This window comes from Mustelus asterias, chromosome 1 (genome assembly GCF_964213995.1).
Source record: "Mustelus asterias chromosome 1, sMusAst1.hap1.1, whole genome shotgun sequence".
NCBI lineage: Eukaryota > Metazoa > Chordata > Chondrichthyes > Carcharhiniformes > Triakidae > Mustelus > Mustelus asterias.
The window spans coordinates 37,512,792-37,530,270 of record NC_135801.1 but is presented as its reverse complement, the minus strand read 5'-3'; the positions used below and the strand labels follow the sequence as shown (position 1 = coordinate 37,530,270).

The 17,479-nt window shown below is 42.7% G+C and overlaps 1 protein-coding gene across 9 annotated transcripts in view; it reads left to right on the top strand.

The window, feature by feature from the left end:
* Positions 1–17,479, top strand: part of kiaa1109 (KIAA1109 ortholog) — a 449,716-nt gene that overhangs the window by 375,337 nt on the left and 56,900 nt on the right. For 6 of the 9 annotated variants that reach the window (XR_013497648.1, XM_078211375.1, XM_078211383.1 and 3 more), the window contains 3 exons: positions 9,233–9,413; positions 10,186–10,369; positions 12,934–13,095. Coding sequence is in view for 7 of the 9 variants with exons in the window: in XM_078211375.1 (XP_078067501.1) it covers positions 9,233–9,413; positions 10,186–10,369; positions 12,934–13,095 (527 nt within the window). In the remaining 2 variants the exon portion in view is untranslated. The remainder of the gene's footprint in view (positions 1–9,232; positions 9,414–10,185; positions 10,370–12,933; positions 13,096–17,479) is intronic. The other 3 variants (XR_013497649.1, XM_078211413.1, XM_078211403.1) reach the window with 1 other exon arrangement.

Genomic DNA, 17,479 nt, shown 5'->3' with positions numbered 1-17,479 from the left:
TCTCCCGTGTCTGAGTGGGTTCCTTCCGGGTGCTCCAGTTTCCTTCCACAGTCCAAAGATGTGCGGGTTAGGTTGACTGACCATGCTAAATTGGTCCTAGTGTCAAGGGGATTAACAGGGTTAGGGGAATAGGTTAGGTGGGATGTGGTTGATATAGACTTGATGGGTGGAATGTCCTCCTTCTGTACTGTAGAGATTCTATGATTCAGTGATGGTGGAGCCCAGAATTTTAATGCTAGAGATAAGGCTGAAGTTATTTCCAATCATCATCAGCTCGATGTGTAAAATGGATGATTCACCTTGGTCGCTGCCTGAGGGAATTGTTGCAACCAGCATTCAGCCGATTCAATTCACTTCATGTAATATTAAGAAATGGCTGTGCATACTGAAGGTTGAAAAGGTTGTGGACCCTGGCAGTGTCTCAACTGTCGTGCTGTGCTCCAAAAATAGCTATGCCCCAAGCCAAGTTATTTCACTCTCTCTACAACATTCACTGCTACCTGATAATGTGGAAAATTACCCAAGTCCTGTCCACTAAAAGCAGAATAAATCAAACTGACCAATTATCGTCACATCAATCTACTCGCAATCATCAGCAAAAGCCTGGATGATATTCGGGCTTGAGCTGATTAAGTGACAATTAATACTCACACCACACAAATAACACCCAATAAACATCTCCAACAAAATATATCCAACCATCTACCCATGTCATTGAATGACATTGCAATTGCTGAATCCACAGTCATAAACATCGTGGGGTTACCATTGACGAGAAACTTACTGGACCAGCCATATAAATACCGTGGCTAATAAATAGGTCAGAAGCTGGGAATTCTGCAGCAAGTGACTCACCTGACTCCGCAAAGCTTATGCACCACAAGGCAGGAGTCAAATGAGTGGTAGAATACTCCCCTCCTTATCTGGATGAGTGCAGCTCTAACAATACTTATGAAGCTCAATGCTTTCCAGGGCAAAGCAGCCTGCTTGAAAGGTACACTGTCCTAAGATTACCACCTTAAGCACTCATTCCCTCCACCTACCTGCACAGTAGCAGGTAGCAGAAGTGTGTACTGTCTACAAGATGTGCATCAGCAACTTGGCCAATGGCACTGTGGTTAGAACTGATGCCTCGTAGTATCAGAGTCCCAGGTTCAATTCCAGCCTTGGGTGACTGCCTGTATGGACTTTGTACATTCTCCCCAAGTATGCGTGGGTTTCCTCTGGGTGCTATGGTTTCCTCCCACACTCCAAAGATGTGCAGGTTAGGGAGATTAGCAAGGTAAATATGTGAGGTTACAGGGTCTGGGTAAGATGCCCTCTCAGAGAGTCAATGCAGACTTAATGAGCCAAATGGCTTCCTTCGACGCTGTAGGTATGAAATGATTCTATTGTATTCCTTTAACAGTGCCTTTTAAACCTGTATCTTTCAATCACCCAGAAGAACAAGGGCAGCAAACGCATGGGAAGACCACCACCAGCAAGTTCCCCTCCAAGTCCCATTCCATCCTGGCTTAAACAGAGAGAAAAAAGTTGCATTTGTATAGCTTCTTTCATGATCACAGTATGCCTTTCAGCCAACAAAGTAGTTTGGAAGTGCAGTTTCCATTGTAATGGAAATGGGATAGTCAATTTGCGCATAGTAAGCCCCCAGAAAAGCAATGTGATAATGACTAAATAATATGTTTTTGTGTTGTATTTGAGGGATAAATATACAGTACTCTAAGGATACCTTCCCTTTTCTTCTTCTTCACCATATATGGCACCTTCCATGCTCACCTGAGAGAGTGAATGAGGTTTCAGTTTAAAGTTTCATCCAAAAGATTGCACTTGCAGCAGTGCAGTACTCCCTCAGGACTGCACTGGAGTGGCAACCTTAATTTTTGTGCTGAAGTCCTGAAGTGGGACTTAAACCCACAGACTTTTAGCTCAGGGAATCAGATATTCCCTTTCTCATGATCATCATGGATGAACTGGTGGAGAAACAGAGGCTTGTCGTGCAAGACATTGTTTCATGTTCCATTGTTCCAATCTCCCTGGAGATTGTACAGGACACAAATGTAATTTCAGTCATAGTTGGAAGAGCTGTGCATTTCACCAAGCAATTGACCATCACTGTGAGGTGCTGCCTCCCGCGAACCTTGTCACTGACGATAAAGTCAACAGTGGCCCCGAGTCTTTATGGCTTGTCAGTCAAAAACCTCAGCCTTAAAAATATTCAATGAACCTACAGCCACTGCTCTCTAGGGAAGAGAATTCCACAGACTGACATCCCTCAGAGGAAAAGTTTCTTCCTATCTTCGTCTTAAGTGGGAGACCCCTTATTTTTAACCTGTGTCCCCTAGTTCTAGTTTCTCCCACAAGGAGCAACATCCTTTCAGCATCTACCCTGTCAAGTCCCCTCAAGATCTTGTATGTTTCAATAAGATCACCTCGCATTCTTCACACCTCCAATGGAGATAAGCTGTTGGAATGATGAACTGGCTACTGGGTCACAATCTGCTGGGCATCCATACCTCTGCTACAAAGACAGCTGCAAATGAGACCTAAAGATGGCAATCATTGCCATGATAACTGGACGACAGTCACCTTCAACCATGACCTCTGGAAGATGACTAATGGGACATTGGAAGAGACAAGAAGAAATAGAAAGCTCTGCTGGGAGAGAAGAAAGCCCAGAGAAAACAGAGGCCAGCGAATCTTGCACCTTCTCAGTTCATTGTCTTGCTTTGCAGCAAATGAGGTAAAATCGGCCATGCCTGAGTGGAACTGCTGAGCCACAGTTTTTTTTTGTTTAGTTTATTTATTAGTGTCACAAGTAGGCTTACGTTAACACTGCAATGAAGTTACAGTGAAATTCCCCTAGTCACCACACTCCAGCGCCTGTTCAGGTCAATGCACCTAACCAGCACGTCTTTCAGACTGTGGGAGGAAACCGGAACACCTGGAGGAAACCCACGCAGACATGAGAATGTGCAAACTCCACACAGACAGTGACCCAAGCCGGGAATCAAACCCGGGTCCCTGGCACTGTGAGGCAGCAGTGCTAACCATTGTGCCACCATGCAGCAGGCAGAGTTGACCAACATCAGCACAAACAATTGACTCCGGAGATTGAATTGGAAAGTAGCGAAATGATTGAGTCATTGAGAGGCAGAGGCTGAAAGAGAGTGAGATACCAGGAGAGGAACAAGAATCCCAGGCCATGGTCGCTCTGACAAGAGGGAGTTTGCAGAACTTCACTCGAATCAAAGCATTGGACCGGAGGTTGTTTTAAAGTTAAAGAGGTTCACTTATCTCACAGCACCCTGGGCGATAAGTGAAAGGTGAGGCAATGGCATAGTGCCATTGTCTCTGGATTAATATTCCAGGGTAATGCTTTGGAGATCCAGGTTCAAATTCCACAATGGCAGATGATGAAATTTGAATTGAATAAAAAGAATCTGAAATTACAAGTCTAATGATGAACATGGAACCATTGCGCTCCCTCAATCAGCGCGAACCTGACTTCTCGACTCTTTGCAATCTTATCGGTAAGATTGTGGCCAGAGAACCTGGTGAAATGGTGCAACGACAATAATCCCTCCTTCATTGTCAGTAAAATGAAGGAGCAAATCATCGACTTCAGGAAGCCTGGATAAGACATGCCCCTGTCTACATTAATGGCTATGAAGTGGAAATGGTCAAGAGCTTCAAGTTCCTAGGTGTCCAAATCACCAACAACCTGCCCTGGTCCCTCCACATCCCCCCCATATAGTTAAGAAAGCCCACCAACGCTTCTATTTTCTCAAGAGGCTAAGGAAATTTGACATGTCCAAATTTGACTCTCTCCAATATATACAAATGCACCATAGAAAGCATCCTTTCCGGATATGCAGGTTAGGTTGATTGGCCATGTTAAATTGCCCCTTTAATGTTAGGGGGACTAGCAGGGTAAATAAATGGGGTTAAGGGGACAGGGCCTGGGTGGGATTGCAGACTTGATGGGCCAAATGGCGGCCTCCTGCACTGTGGGGATTCTATGTATCACAGCTTGGTATAGCTCCTGCTCTGATCAAGACCGCAAGAAACTACAAAGGGTTGTGAATGTAGTCCAGTCCATCACGCAAACCAGCCTCTCATCCATTGACTCTGTCGACACTTCCTGCTGCCTTGGAAAAGCAGCCAGCATAATCAAGGACCCCACGTACCCCAAACATATTCTCTTCTACCTTCTTCCATCGGGAATAAGATACAAAAGTCTGAGGACACGTATCAACCGACTCAAGAACAGCTTCTTCCCTGCTGGCATCAGACTTTAGAATGGGCCTACCATATATTAAACTGATCTTTCTCTGCATCCTATCTGTGACGGCAACACTATATTCTGCACCCTCTCCTTTCCTTCTGCCCTATATACTCTATGAACAGAATGCTTTGTCTGTATAACAAGAAACAATACTTTTCACTGTATCCCAAAGCATGTGTCAATAATAAAGCAAATCAAATTTTAAAAAAGTCTGATTCACTAATGTTCTTTCGGGAAGGAAATCTACCATCCTTACTTGGTGTGGCCTATACCTGACTGCAGACCACAGCAATTTGATTGACTCTTAAAATGCTGCCTGTAGGGCAATTAGGGATGGGCAATAAATGCTGACCCAGCCAGCGACACCCACTTCCCATGAAAGAATAAAATTCTGCTTTAATCTGATTTACAGCATCTGTTCTTTGCTTTTTATATTAACATGTGGTATAGTCAAATCCATAGCCTACATTATGTTCAAGGTCCCTGATTCATCATTGATTTTTCAATGATGAAGCCAAGTCAGTTTTCAGCAAATTGTGACATATTGTTTGTGTGATATGAATAGACAGCACAAATGCCTCATTAACAGTTTATGCTGTCAAACACACCATTCCTGTGAATTCAGGCACAGTTGTTCAATGTTTACTGACTCCCAGGTTTCACTCATTCCTTTCCTGTTACAAAGAAGTCACATTGGACTCAAAACGTTAGCGTGTTCATTTCAGACCTACTGAGTTATTCCAGCACTTTGTGTTTTTATTTCAGATCTCCAGTGTCGGCAAGATTTTGCTTTTATTCACTCGCCCTAATACTGGCTACTCTCTCTACACTGCTCTGACCCTCACCCTGGTGCTTTTGCTGTTCTGAGATGAGAGGATATGTTGGGCCCCATGCTGTCCCTCTGTACCCTGACCTCCACATTCCCTTTCTCTTCAGCCTTTTTCTACCTCTTCTCTCTTGCTTATGGCAGTAGCTGATGATGCTAAAAGGTGGAAGGGCTATTACAGTGAAAAATTTAAAGGGCAAAGCCATCCAAATGTGCTGGTATCAGTGTCATGGAGGTTTGTGCTATATTCTGGGAAATCCCTGAGCAATCTGTAAGAAGGTTGGCAGCTTAAGCCAGTTATTTCTTCCACTATAATTAACATAGATTCTGTTTTTGGGTGTTTCAGGCAGCGTGATTTTTCAAAGTTTGAGCTCATGTTATTTCTGTAGAGACTTGCAGAGTCCCAACTTATTAGGTGAGATTTTACTCTTTGATATACCTGGAGAATATTCAATTCCTAAGTACAGCTAAGACACACAAAGGGTGAATATGTTGTGCTAGGTCTTCGCCTCCACTATGCTGCCTGGAATTTCTAGGGTTTCCCAAAACATATGTAATTGGGCCTGTGCCTGGAGTTAGACACAGACTTGGTTTCCCTTTCATCCATTTGTTGATGGTTATGTGGAACGATGTCCTGTGGAATTATGTATTGTAGCTTATGTTGGTTCTTTAAAGATTTTATGCAAGAGAGTTAATTTAGTTTTCAACCTCACCAGACAAATCTTAAGCCTGTGACCATCAGCTCAGATATGATCAGCAATAATTTGACATCTAACGTTCTAGTTATAGTGAGTACGTTGTGCAGTCAGCAGAGCTTTGCTATCTTTAAATCAAATGCAATCAAAGACATCAAGTGCACTCATTGACATCAAATGTGATCAGCAACCCACACTGAAAATCACAATGAAATTAATCACATAAATAAAATTTGAATTTATTGAATTTCTTCGTTTAGTCCAAAAAATGTCTCCACGCTTCATGCTTGAGAGCACCTCCAGGTTCCCACTTTATTCATTTAATAATTACTGTCCAGGGAAGTAAACATGAGGGACACATGTGAATCTTGATTCACTGGTACCTCCCTTTTCTCCCTGCCACCACCTCCAATCCTAGATCTCCCCTCAGCATTCCTTAGTGCTTCATCCCCTGCCACTCCCAATCTGCTCTTCGTGTTCCCATGTGCCTCCCCTTAACTCACCTTGATTTCCTCTCGACTTTACCTGGAGGTTCCCTAATCCAATCCCTTCCCTACCACCAGCCCCTGACACCCCCACCTTCCCACCCCGACAACTCTCTCACTTCTCCCTTGATGACTGTCTATTCTCTAGTCTCCATTCTACACCCATCCTGAGTCTTGGGCCTATAGTCCAACCACTAACTCTAACTAATTAACCTCCTCAGTCTTTGGCATAGACCCTACCACCCTCCATTCCAACACCTGCCCTTTCCAAGTCTTGGGCCTCTACCTGCTGCTAATTCTTGGGGTCTCCTTTCCCCCCGCTACTGAACCTCAAGGCCATCTCTCCTCCCCTGCCACCAAAATCCGGGGCCTCCTCAGCTACCCACCCCCCCCACATCTGAATGGTGGCATGTTGGCATTATCACTGCTGCCTCACACAGCGTCAGGGACCTGGGGTTCAATTCCCAGCTTGGGTCACTATCTGTACGGAGTTTGACATTCTCCCCGTGTCTGCGTGGGTTTCCTCCGGGTGCGCCGGTTTCCTCCCACACTCCAAAGATTTGCCGGTTAGGTGTATTGGCCATGCTAAGTTGCCCCTTAGTGTCCCAGGATGCGTAGGTTAGAGAGAGTAGCAGGGTAAATGTGTGGGGTTACGGGGATAGGGCCTGGGTGTGATTGCTGTCGGTGCAGACTCAATGGGCCAAATGGCCTCCTTCTATACTGTAGGGATTCTGTGATTCTACAAATCGGGGCGGGGGTCTATCTCTCCAACACCTTGATGACTCTCCATGAGTTATGATACCCCATGACTTCCCCAGCCCGAACACTTACCCCTCTCTCCATGCCATCTGGAAAGCGGCAGCAGAGTAAGTCGTCATCGTCATTTGTGGTTCCCGCTGTTACCATGACCTGTTTTGGAGGGGGCAGAGGGGCTGTGTAGGATAGCTGGGGGAAGAAAACTGCTGCAATCTGGGGGGTTGGGCAGAAGAAAATCATTCTGGAGGTTGGTGGGGAGCAAACTGCTGAAAGTAATAGCATGACACTTAGAAAATCATAAAACAGTCAATGGAGTAAAACTGGTTTTGTGAAAGGGAAATCATGTTTAACAAATTTATTAGAGTTCCTTGAGGATGTAACAAGCAAGATGGATAAAAGGGTGCCAGTAAATCTGGTATATTTAGATTTTCATAAGATGCCACATAAACAGCTAAGATGATGACATTGGGGCTAACAATCGGGTAACAACTGGGACATTTTCAGCTGAGCAAAATGTAATCAATGGGATGCCACAGTGATCAGTGCTGGTCTTCAACTGTTAACAATCAAAACTAATTACTTGGATGAAGAGACATGGGGGAAATTCTCCCAAAAAGTGTAATAACGGTGAGAATTAATGGAGAGATTCTTTCTAGGTGCGATCCGGTTTGCGCCATCAAAAGAGGGCCAAGAAGAATTGCAAGCTGTTTTGCCATGGGTGTGAAACAGTTTGCAATTCTCCCAGCCCTTTTTTCCCATGCATTCTATTCTCTAGATCGACACAATCTACTAATGGTATGGTGAGGTCAGAGAATCGCCCCCAAAGTGCCATGCAGCGAAATTTACTGATGATTCAAAGATAGGTAGGAAAGAAAGTTGTGAGGAGGACATCAAGAGTGCAAAGGATATAGATAGGGCAAAACTTTGGCTCATGGAACAGAGTGTGGGAAAATATGACGGTGTTCACTTTCATAGGAAGGATAGAATAATAGAATATTGTTTAAATGGAGGGACGTTGCAGAATGCTACAGTTCAGAGTGATCTGGTGCCCACATGTGTGAATCTCAAATCGTCAACATGCAGGCACAGCGGATATTGAGGAAGGCAAATGAAATGTTGCTCTTTATTACAAAGGGGATAGAGTATAAAAGTAGGGAAATCTTGCTACAATATGTGGGCTTTGCTGAGACCACAACTAGATATTGTGTACAGTTTTTGTCTTCATTTTAAACAATATACATGCATTAGAGGCGGTTGAGAGGATGCTCACTACCCTGATTCCTGGGATGAAGGGTTTGTGTTATGAGAAAAGATTGAACAGAAATTGGAATTTAGAAGAGGAAGAGATTATCTCATTGAAACATAAGGTAGTGAGGGTGCTTGGCAGGGTAGATGCTGAGAGGATGTTTGTCCTCATGGGGATTCTAAAATTGGGGGTAGAGTTGCAGAATAAGGGGCTTCCCATTTAAGACAAAATAGAGGAGGGATTTCTTCTCTCACAGGGTCATTATTTTTTGGATTTCTTTATCCCAGAGAGCAATGGAGGATGGGTAATTAAATAAATTCAAGGTAGAGTTGGACAGATCTACAAGTGAGTCAAGGGTTATGGAGGGCAGATAACTATGGCCTGATCAGTTTAGCCATTTTAGCAGTTTGTCACTTTGAATGGTGAAGCATGCTTCAGGATCAAATGGCCTACTCCTATTTCTTATGTTTTTTTGATTAATTAACCAATGGTGCTGTGCATTCATCTACAAAAATGAAATGATGAAGTAATAAACATTGGTAATGAGGAGGCAACTAGTGTTGCCTCATATGGAAATTAATTAATGAAAGTTGCATTCATCCCACCTGATGCAACAGCAGAGTTCGTGACATTGCAGCTGCAATGATGTTGCATGAGTTTGGAGAAATAATGAAAATTGATTGTTGGAATCATTTCAGCAAATTAGTTCATACTTTGTTTTAGGTCTTCATGAAGAAACTTGTTTCTGGAAATGCAAAAAATCAAAAATAGATTGGTTTGCTTTTTAGGTACTGAAAGTAGTTGCAATTCCAATTGACAGTCTAATGTTATAGTCAAAATATTTTAAGTACAATTTAAGGTTTACTTATTTACAAAATGTTGTACAGTTAGATCTCTGACACGGACAATGTCAAAATAATTTGCATTTCTGTGCAGGAGTATTGAAAAAAATTTAAAGAATCTGGATCAAGATACTCCAGCAAAGAAGAAAAAAACGCATCAAAATTATGCATCAAGTTCGCATTTAATAGGTGGGAAAAAAGTGCCACATACCCTTCAGACCAAGACTACGGAATTTGAGAACACCGTTTTCTACATTCCAGGAGTAGATGTGAAGGTAATAAGGGCATTTTTTCATAAAGGGAAGTTCAGAAATTGTATTTGTTGTTTATAAAACAACATATCAATTGCTTGATCTTTTTAAAAAAACTAATATAAAACTAATTTAAAAACGTGATACTAAGTTTTTTCTTTTAACATTTTCAACATGAAATCCTCTTTGGTCATTGTTTTATCATGGGTGTAGATAACAGGACAGTATGTTGACTGAAATCTTCTCATTTTCTTTGAGGGCATATCCATTGCAGGCTGGATTTAGTTCTCATTTAAAGTACGGCAAATTATTTATTATAAATATGAATACAATATATTCAAATTGTTGTATTTGAGATGCAAATGGATTTTAAAAATGTACTTTTGCCATTTTGTAGGTTTAGAGAAGAGAGGCAGCTTGGCACTTGGCAGTGTTGGTGGACACCTCTGGTCTGCATGCCATTTGGGGCACTTTTTCCCTGAGGCATTGACCTGGAAAGGTTCCTGACCTGTGCAACCTGCCTCAGGAGCAAAAATCTGGTCCAATGTCACAATTCTTAACCTGTTAGTTCCTGCTACTCTGTTAATTAGTGGAGTTACTTACAAACCTTTGAAGAAAGTAAACAAATTTGCTGTGCTATTCTTGTAGAGAATAAAAATGCAGAAACCACCTGCTCTGGGTTGTACAGTTTAAACAAACATAACTATTTTTCCAATTGTAAGACAACATTGTCAAATTTTATCAAGATTTTTTCAGTTTCAGCAAAACATTATGAATAATTATTTTATTCTAACAGTTGCATTACAACTCCAAAACACTAAAGACAGATTCTCCGAACACCTCCAGAGGATCATCGTTGCCAAGAACCCTGTCTAAAGAATCCAAACTGTATGGTATGAAAGATAGTGGTTTTGCCCCTGCATCCTCTACTAATTACAGCAAGGCTAACTTCCTGCTTCCTCCCCCACCTTTACCATCAGGTATCTAACTTATGCACTTCTATTTCGATAGAAACAGAACCATATGATTTTGTTTTTATGTGGTTTAAACTATTTTTCAGTGAATAGCATATATATTTATTAGCAATATTTAACTTTGGGAGAAGTGAATACAATTAATGATATTCTTGCCAGCAATATATTGAAATAGCATGTATCCTTATAGTAACAATGCTTGTGTCATTGCTAATCCCACTGTGAATTTGCCTTGTTTTACAATTTAAATGTTTTCATATGGTACAAATATCCTGAAATAAACTTTCAAGAAGCTTACAAACATTTGTGCCTCTATGGAGCAAAATTAACAGAATTTAATTTAAATTTTGATTAAGCCTGCTCTCCAATCTTTGATTTCTTTTTTTCTTTTAATGAGCTACGTTCTTATTTGTGATATGTTCTTCAATAGTTTAACAATATTTATATATACTGCAGTCTGTAGGGACAACAAAATAACTAGAATAAAGAATACAAATTTGACTTATGACAGAAAATGGACACAATCTTACTGGCTCAACGCACCATTCGATCAGCGTGGCAAGCCGGGACGCTAGTGTGAGAAGCAAAACATGAATCAGATCGCTATCTCCCCGGCCCCGTTTTACCGGCGAGATTGGCTTCACGCGCCAGAAAGGGCATGAAACCTCTCTATGTAGAATTGACTACATTTTAACGTACTTACGAGTTCAGCATGGCTGCTTTCACCTTTCCGGATGCTTCCGCCCTTGCCGGCAAGACATCGTACCAGCGAGAATCACTATAGCTCTGCAGTAGCGGGGACCATGTGCTATGGCCACGCTGGGGGGATCGAAGGCCATTGAGGCCCCTGGTGGTTGGGGGCATGGCAGGGCAGTGCCACCCTAGCAGAGCCTGGTTGGGCACCATAACCATAAGTGCGCTGGCGTAGTGCCAAGGGGGTGGAGCTATGATGAGGGGGCCATGCACAATGACAAAGAGCTTATGCAAGAGGGGTAGCCATGCAAGGGTGGAGCTCTGCAAGTGGGGGGTCATGCTGGAGAGGGAGTGCAATGCAGGGGGGGGACATGTCGGGGGGATCGAAGGTCATTGAAGCCCACTGGTGGTTGGGGGCATGGCAGGTCAGTGCCACCCTAGCAGAGCCTGGTTGGGCACCATAGGTGTGCTGGAGTAGTACCAAGGGGGTGGAGCTACGACGAGTTGATGGGGTTAGAAATGCCGCCAATGATGGGGCGGGGTGTCTCCCAGTTCACTAGCAGGTCGGGACATCCTGCACAATGATGTCTGAGTGCTCTGAAACTGATTTCACTGGCATACTTAGGCTCTGCTCCTCACCCCCACCCCCCCCTCCCCCAACGCAAAGCTCCCAGCTGTCAAAGAAATTGACAGAGTGTTGGATGATTGCAGTTCCAAACTTGGCCAAAAGACCAGCGTGGAGTACTTCTGTTTTTATGCTGTTAAGACACTTAGAAACCTTTTGGGAAATTTCCACCCGATATGTTTTCAGTGATTACATTCATATTTAAATTTTTTTTTAAAATGTTGGAAAGTAGCCTTATTCAATTTCTCAAAAGGTTATGGTTTGTGACTGATTAATTGATTTGAAATAAAAAATACACATCCCATCCACCATGAGTCCACCTGCCCCCAACCCTCCATCGGTGGATTGCCCACTTGAGACCCAATTGAGGCCATTTTGCGGACAATTAATGCCCAGTTAAGGGTCTCTTCTCGCCATTCCTCCAACATGATTGTTGGAGAAACCTCCACCCATGTATAGCCCTGTGGGCTGCTGGTCAGTGAAAGGGGATTGCCTCCTTCCCAAGCCCTCATGACAATCAAAGGCTCCCTCCCACAGGTTTATCTCCCCACATCCAGCCTACCCTTCTCCCTATCTAACATCTCCCATCCCCCTTGCTGCAGTTTCTCAGCCTGGCTGCAGTGAGATCTCAGAATCACCTGAGTGCTTGGATCCTCTTGCTTGGCTCTGCTGGTGTGCAGAACTGCTGGACTCCAATTGGCTGGCACCTCTATGAGGTGGAACATCTTCTTGGAGATGGACAGAAGTTCCGCCTGATAAAATTTAAAGGACCAAAAATTAAAGTGTACGAGTTGGCTAAGAAGATGTCTGTGAATGTTATGCTGGGTCATGGAGTGTCTATCCTCGGTGTAAAATCCAGCCCTAAGTTTGACCAGAAAGGCAAGAAGGGGGAAAAGCCTTTGTCTTGAAATTTTCATCAGAAACTTGCAGGTCTAGATGAGGTGATGGTTGTTTCACCTTACGTTTCTCAAATGATCCCAAAAAAGTCGACACATACCATAATACTGCCAGAATGAGTATTCTTTTCACATATGGTAGGCTTGAAATTCTGATAGTGGGCAATACTTGTTAAATTTTAGTTTGTACCTTGCATGCTCTAAACCACTGGAGAATGGAATTGGAATTTTCCATCGGCTTAATCCTTAGTTTTAATTTTACTGCTATAATCAGAATTATAAAAGATATATTGATAACTTTAATTAATGAAAATCGTATTTCAGACTGTGTTAACAACAATGAATCATTCTTGCAGCAAAAGGGAAAGGGAGTGGAGGTGTGAAAACAGCAAAACTTTATGCCTGGGTTGCTTTGCAATCTCTTCCTGAAGAAATGGTGATTAGTCCTTGCCTGCTAGACTTCCTAGAAAAAGCTCTGGAAACGATTCCTATAACTCCAATTGAAAGGCATTATACAGGTATCTATTTCACTCGATAATATGTCTTATCTTACTGCATATGTTGTTAGTGCACAACCTACTGAGGAAAAAAAAACTCCATGATATCTGACTTGAATCTTAAAGTTTAAAGTTTTTATTTATTAGCCGCAAGGAAGGCTTGCATTAACACTGCAATGAAGTTACTGTGAAACTCCCCTAGTCGCCATAGTCTGGCGCTTGTTCGGATCAATGCACCTAACCATCACGTCTTTCAGACTGTGGGAGGAAACCGGAGCACCTGGAGGAAACCCACGCAGACATGGGGAGAACATACAAATTCCACACAGATAGTGACCCAAGCCAGGAATCGAACCCGGGTCTCTGGCGCAGTGCTAACCACTGTGCCACCGTGCCTTCATCTATTTATGTTGCTTTCATGCCTAGTCCTGCTCTTACTATGCATTTTGAATATCTTATCCCAATAATTATATTCAATTTTTGCATTAATTTTTGAAACTTTTCTCATGTTTCTCTTTCTATTTCTCAAAATGAATAGCCCTAACTTCCTAACTCTGTACTCGCAAATAAGAGACATTTGTTTACATGTCATATTTGATGCTGTCTTCACCACCACAATTAAACCGTAATATTTCAAGTGTGTGCATGTGCCAATATAATATATAACCCAAGTTAGTGACCATGAAATACTTTCAAGAATGCCATTTCTTTTCCATTGACTACCAAACGTTGCATGTGAATCTTCAATGACTGGTCAGTGATTACCATTAGATTAAATTTACTGAGTACCCACGCTTGGAGTACTCATGAACTTCTTGAACTTGTGTAAGCATTTCTCCACCATCTACTGTATAAAAATATATCTTGTTAATTTACCTAACTAGCCTGAAACCCATTGATTTCTTTATTGCCAAGCCTTTGTTTGTTCTAGTATAATTTGCATATTTAATAATGTTATTGATTCCCATTGTTTTCTGAATTGGGATTTTTCAAGTAGCTACTTGAAAACTAGAAAGTTGGTCATTATTCTCTAAAGTGTCTTAACAATCTTTCCTAAAGGTAAAGCGAAGGTAAAGTTGTCCTAGTCCCAGATGACCCAAAACTACTTTCCCCTTTGAAGGGGAAGAGCTGACTGGTGTTGATTTAACCTGAGGATCACCACACCTCAAGTGTGGGGCAAGGTCAAGAAGGCAGGCCTTCATGAATAACCTCAGCTGTACAGGAATTGAATCCTCGCTGTTGTCATCGCTCTGCATCACTAACCAGCTGTCCAGCCAACTGTCCTAAAGTAACCCTGGTGAATGTTCAACTTGAAGGACATTACCAGCATTCTAGTATTTGAAATATTTAAATTGAAATACAGGCATTCCTGTTAAAATTCATAATTGAAACTTCAAATTTTACACACGTGTTTACATTACAATGATGAAATATAGGAAAACATCAAGAAAACTTGATTTATCACCTTCCCCATTCACTTGAGGGTTTATTTTGCTCTGTGTAAAAGCTAGTGAACATGCCAACTTGCATTAAAGGATAGAAATGTTGCAGATTAGAATTAATCAAACGTTGGCTCATTTATTTGCGATTAAATTTATTTCTGTGAGTAAATATTTCTATTACATGTTAATGTATAGTCCTCGAACTGATGTGTTTTATGCTTCTCAGCTGCCTGTTAATCAGAGGTTCATGTGGAGCATTTAAATTTATTCGGGCTTTAATCCTTTTCCACATTCTAATTTCTCTCATATAAATATGCCATTAGTTGGCAAATTTCAAAACGGTATTAGGCTAAAGAATTAATTTTTGTTGAATTCCGTATCATGGGTATCCAATCGAGTCACAATCCTGTAGCAGTGTAATGCTCAGAATTCATGAAAACCGATAGGAGGAGCATTTAAAGTGAATACATCCGACATGTCATGCACCGGGATTCTAATGAGGAGTATTGTGTATGGCTACTCTATCTTGAAATGAAATCTCAGTTGTGTGTCATTTCCTAGAAGTAGACTTATAACCATGCAATAACCTCTGTACAAGAAGGGATGATGGTATTGTCCCTGGGCTAGTAATCTCGAGACCCAGGGTAATACTTCGGGGGCCCAGGTTTGAATCCAACTACAGCAGATGAATGAATTAAAAATATATAATCAAACTAAAAGTGATAACTGCTCTAATGACAATTCATTCTTCCAAGGAGAAAGAATGAAACATTTCTGGCAGCTTCCAGGATATCTTGCTCATGCATAAAATCCTACCAACTGAACATTAATGGAGTAGACTGCTGGTTGAACTTTTTCAAGTTTATTTATGGGATGTGGATGTCACTGGCTGGGTCAGCATTCATTGCCCATCTCTAATTGCCCTTGAACTGAACCACATTGCCGTGCGTCTGGAGTCACATGCAGACCAGACCAGGGTAAGGATGTCAGATTCCCGGGTTCGATTCCCGGCTCGGGTCACTGTCTGTGTGGAGTTTGCACATTCTCCTCGTGTCTGCGTGGGTTTCCTCCGGGTGCTCCGGTTTCCTCCCACAGTCCAAAGATGTGCGGGTTAGGTTGATTGGCCAGGTTAAAAAATTGCCCCTTAGTGTCCTGAGATGCGTAGGTTAGAGGGATTAGCAGGTAAAATATGTGGGGATAGGGCCTGGGTGGGATTGTGGTCAGTGCAGACTTGATGGGCCGAATGGCCTCCTTCTGCACTGTAGGGATTCTATGATTCCTTCCCTAAAGGCCATTAGTGAACCAGGTGGGTTTTTACAACAATCAACAACGGTTTCATGGTCATCATTAGACTTTTAATTTGAGATTTTTGTTGAATTCAAATTTCACCATCTGCCATGGTGGATTCAAACCAAGGCCCCCCACAGCATTACCCTGGGACCCTGGGTTAATAGGCCACTGACACTACCACTCAGCCACCACCTCCCCTAAGCATTCTTATTGCCACACGTGTGCAGTTTATGCACCTGTGGGAATCTAGCCACTGCACAGCAAATGCAACTACCCTCTGTTCCTGACTGGCTTCATCAATAGGAAAATGGGCATAAATGATTGTTCTGACAAACCTGGCGTCAATCCCCTGGACACTTGTGGGAAACAGATTATTGAAATTCTGCAGATGTTATCGGCAGATCCCAGAACAGTCATGTCCTTGATAGCCAATGGCAATGTGTGCCCACCTGGTCCACTGAGAAGGAGATCTTGAGACTGCAAATGTCAGCACAGCCTGCCATAATAGTCTGAGCCTGAGGCATTGCTTCTCAGACTAGTCAAGAAGGGCGATCCTTTGTATACCTTGTGCTGGGGAGAGTGCCTTCTCTGAACAGGAACTCTGTGTCTATCCCTGCTGACCTGTGAACAACAGGTGGCTGAAAAGAAGACCATTGCTTCTGAAGGTGTTGCTCCTGTTGCTTTTGGTGTTCCTGACACAGCCCCATCTGTTCCTCGCCAGAGCTGCATCACTTGCTTTCATGTTGCAGAGAAGGCTGACAGCAATAAAGTGCAGATCAAGGTGAGTAAAAATCCAAGGTAGTAGAAATGACTTTCAGAATGTTGAGAATCTCCTGCAAAGCAGTGAAAACACACTCTGATAGTAAGTCTCGCGAGCAAGTTTTTAACCTAGGCAAGGAGGCAGCTGTACTATTTTAGCCTTTAAAGGATTTCCAGCCCATCAGTTTCAGAGAATCATCAAGTCTTGCTGTATTCTCACCTTGTTGGCCCTGGTGAGTTTCATACCCCTCGGAAAATCTTGTATTGGCTGTTAAAACCAGAATGTTGGGTTAAATTTGCAAATAATTGTCTCCTATATGCAAATAACAGACAGGGGTGGGGGTGATTCAAAAATTGATAATTATGCAAATCCACTGATTTGCATTTTATCAATGGAGTGGAAGCCCGATTCAGTGGCAGAAACTACACCGGGTGGGCCTTGGTGATGGGTCCTGACATTAGTGGACCTGGTGCAGTGAACCCCAAGGGGGTTCAAGGAGGTAAGTTCAGTGTCCATGTGCCACTGCCAGGCTGCAGAGGAAGGATCCCCAAGGGACCTCGGGGGTGGGTGGGCTCCAGCTAGGGGCAAGGGGTTAATCTCGGGTCTGTGGGATGAGGTCTCATGGCTGGACTGCCCCTTCTAGCCCTAGGAAACCTAAAGATCACTCTTGGCATGGTGTATTCAGGCTCTCTGATTAAAATCTTCATTCTTGTCTGAGTTTTGTAAAACCTTTGAAGTGGTCTGCTCAATTTAATCTCCGTGTCCTCTGGACACCTGGAAGGCTTCCAAATTACAACAGCACTCCATTCTGCAGAAGGAATTCCCCTTTCTCTCTCTAAGAAGCTGCAGGTGTCAGACGACCCCTTTGAAGTTCTTTAATTCGCAGGAGAAGTCCCTTTCTCTCAGGGGGGAT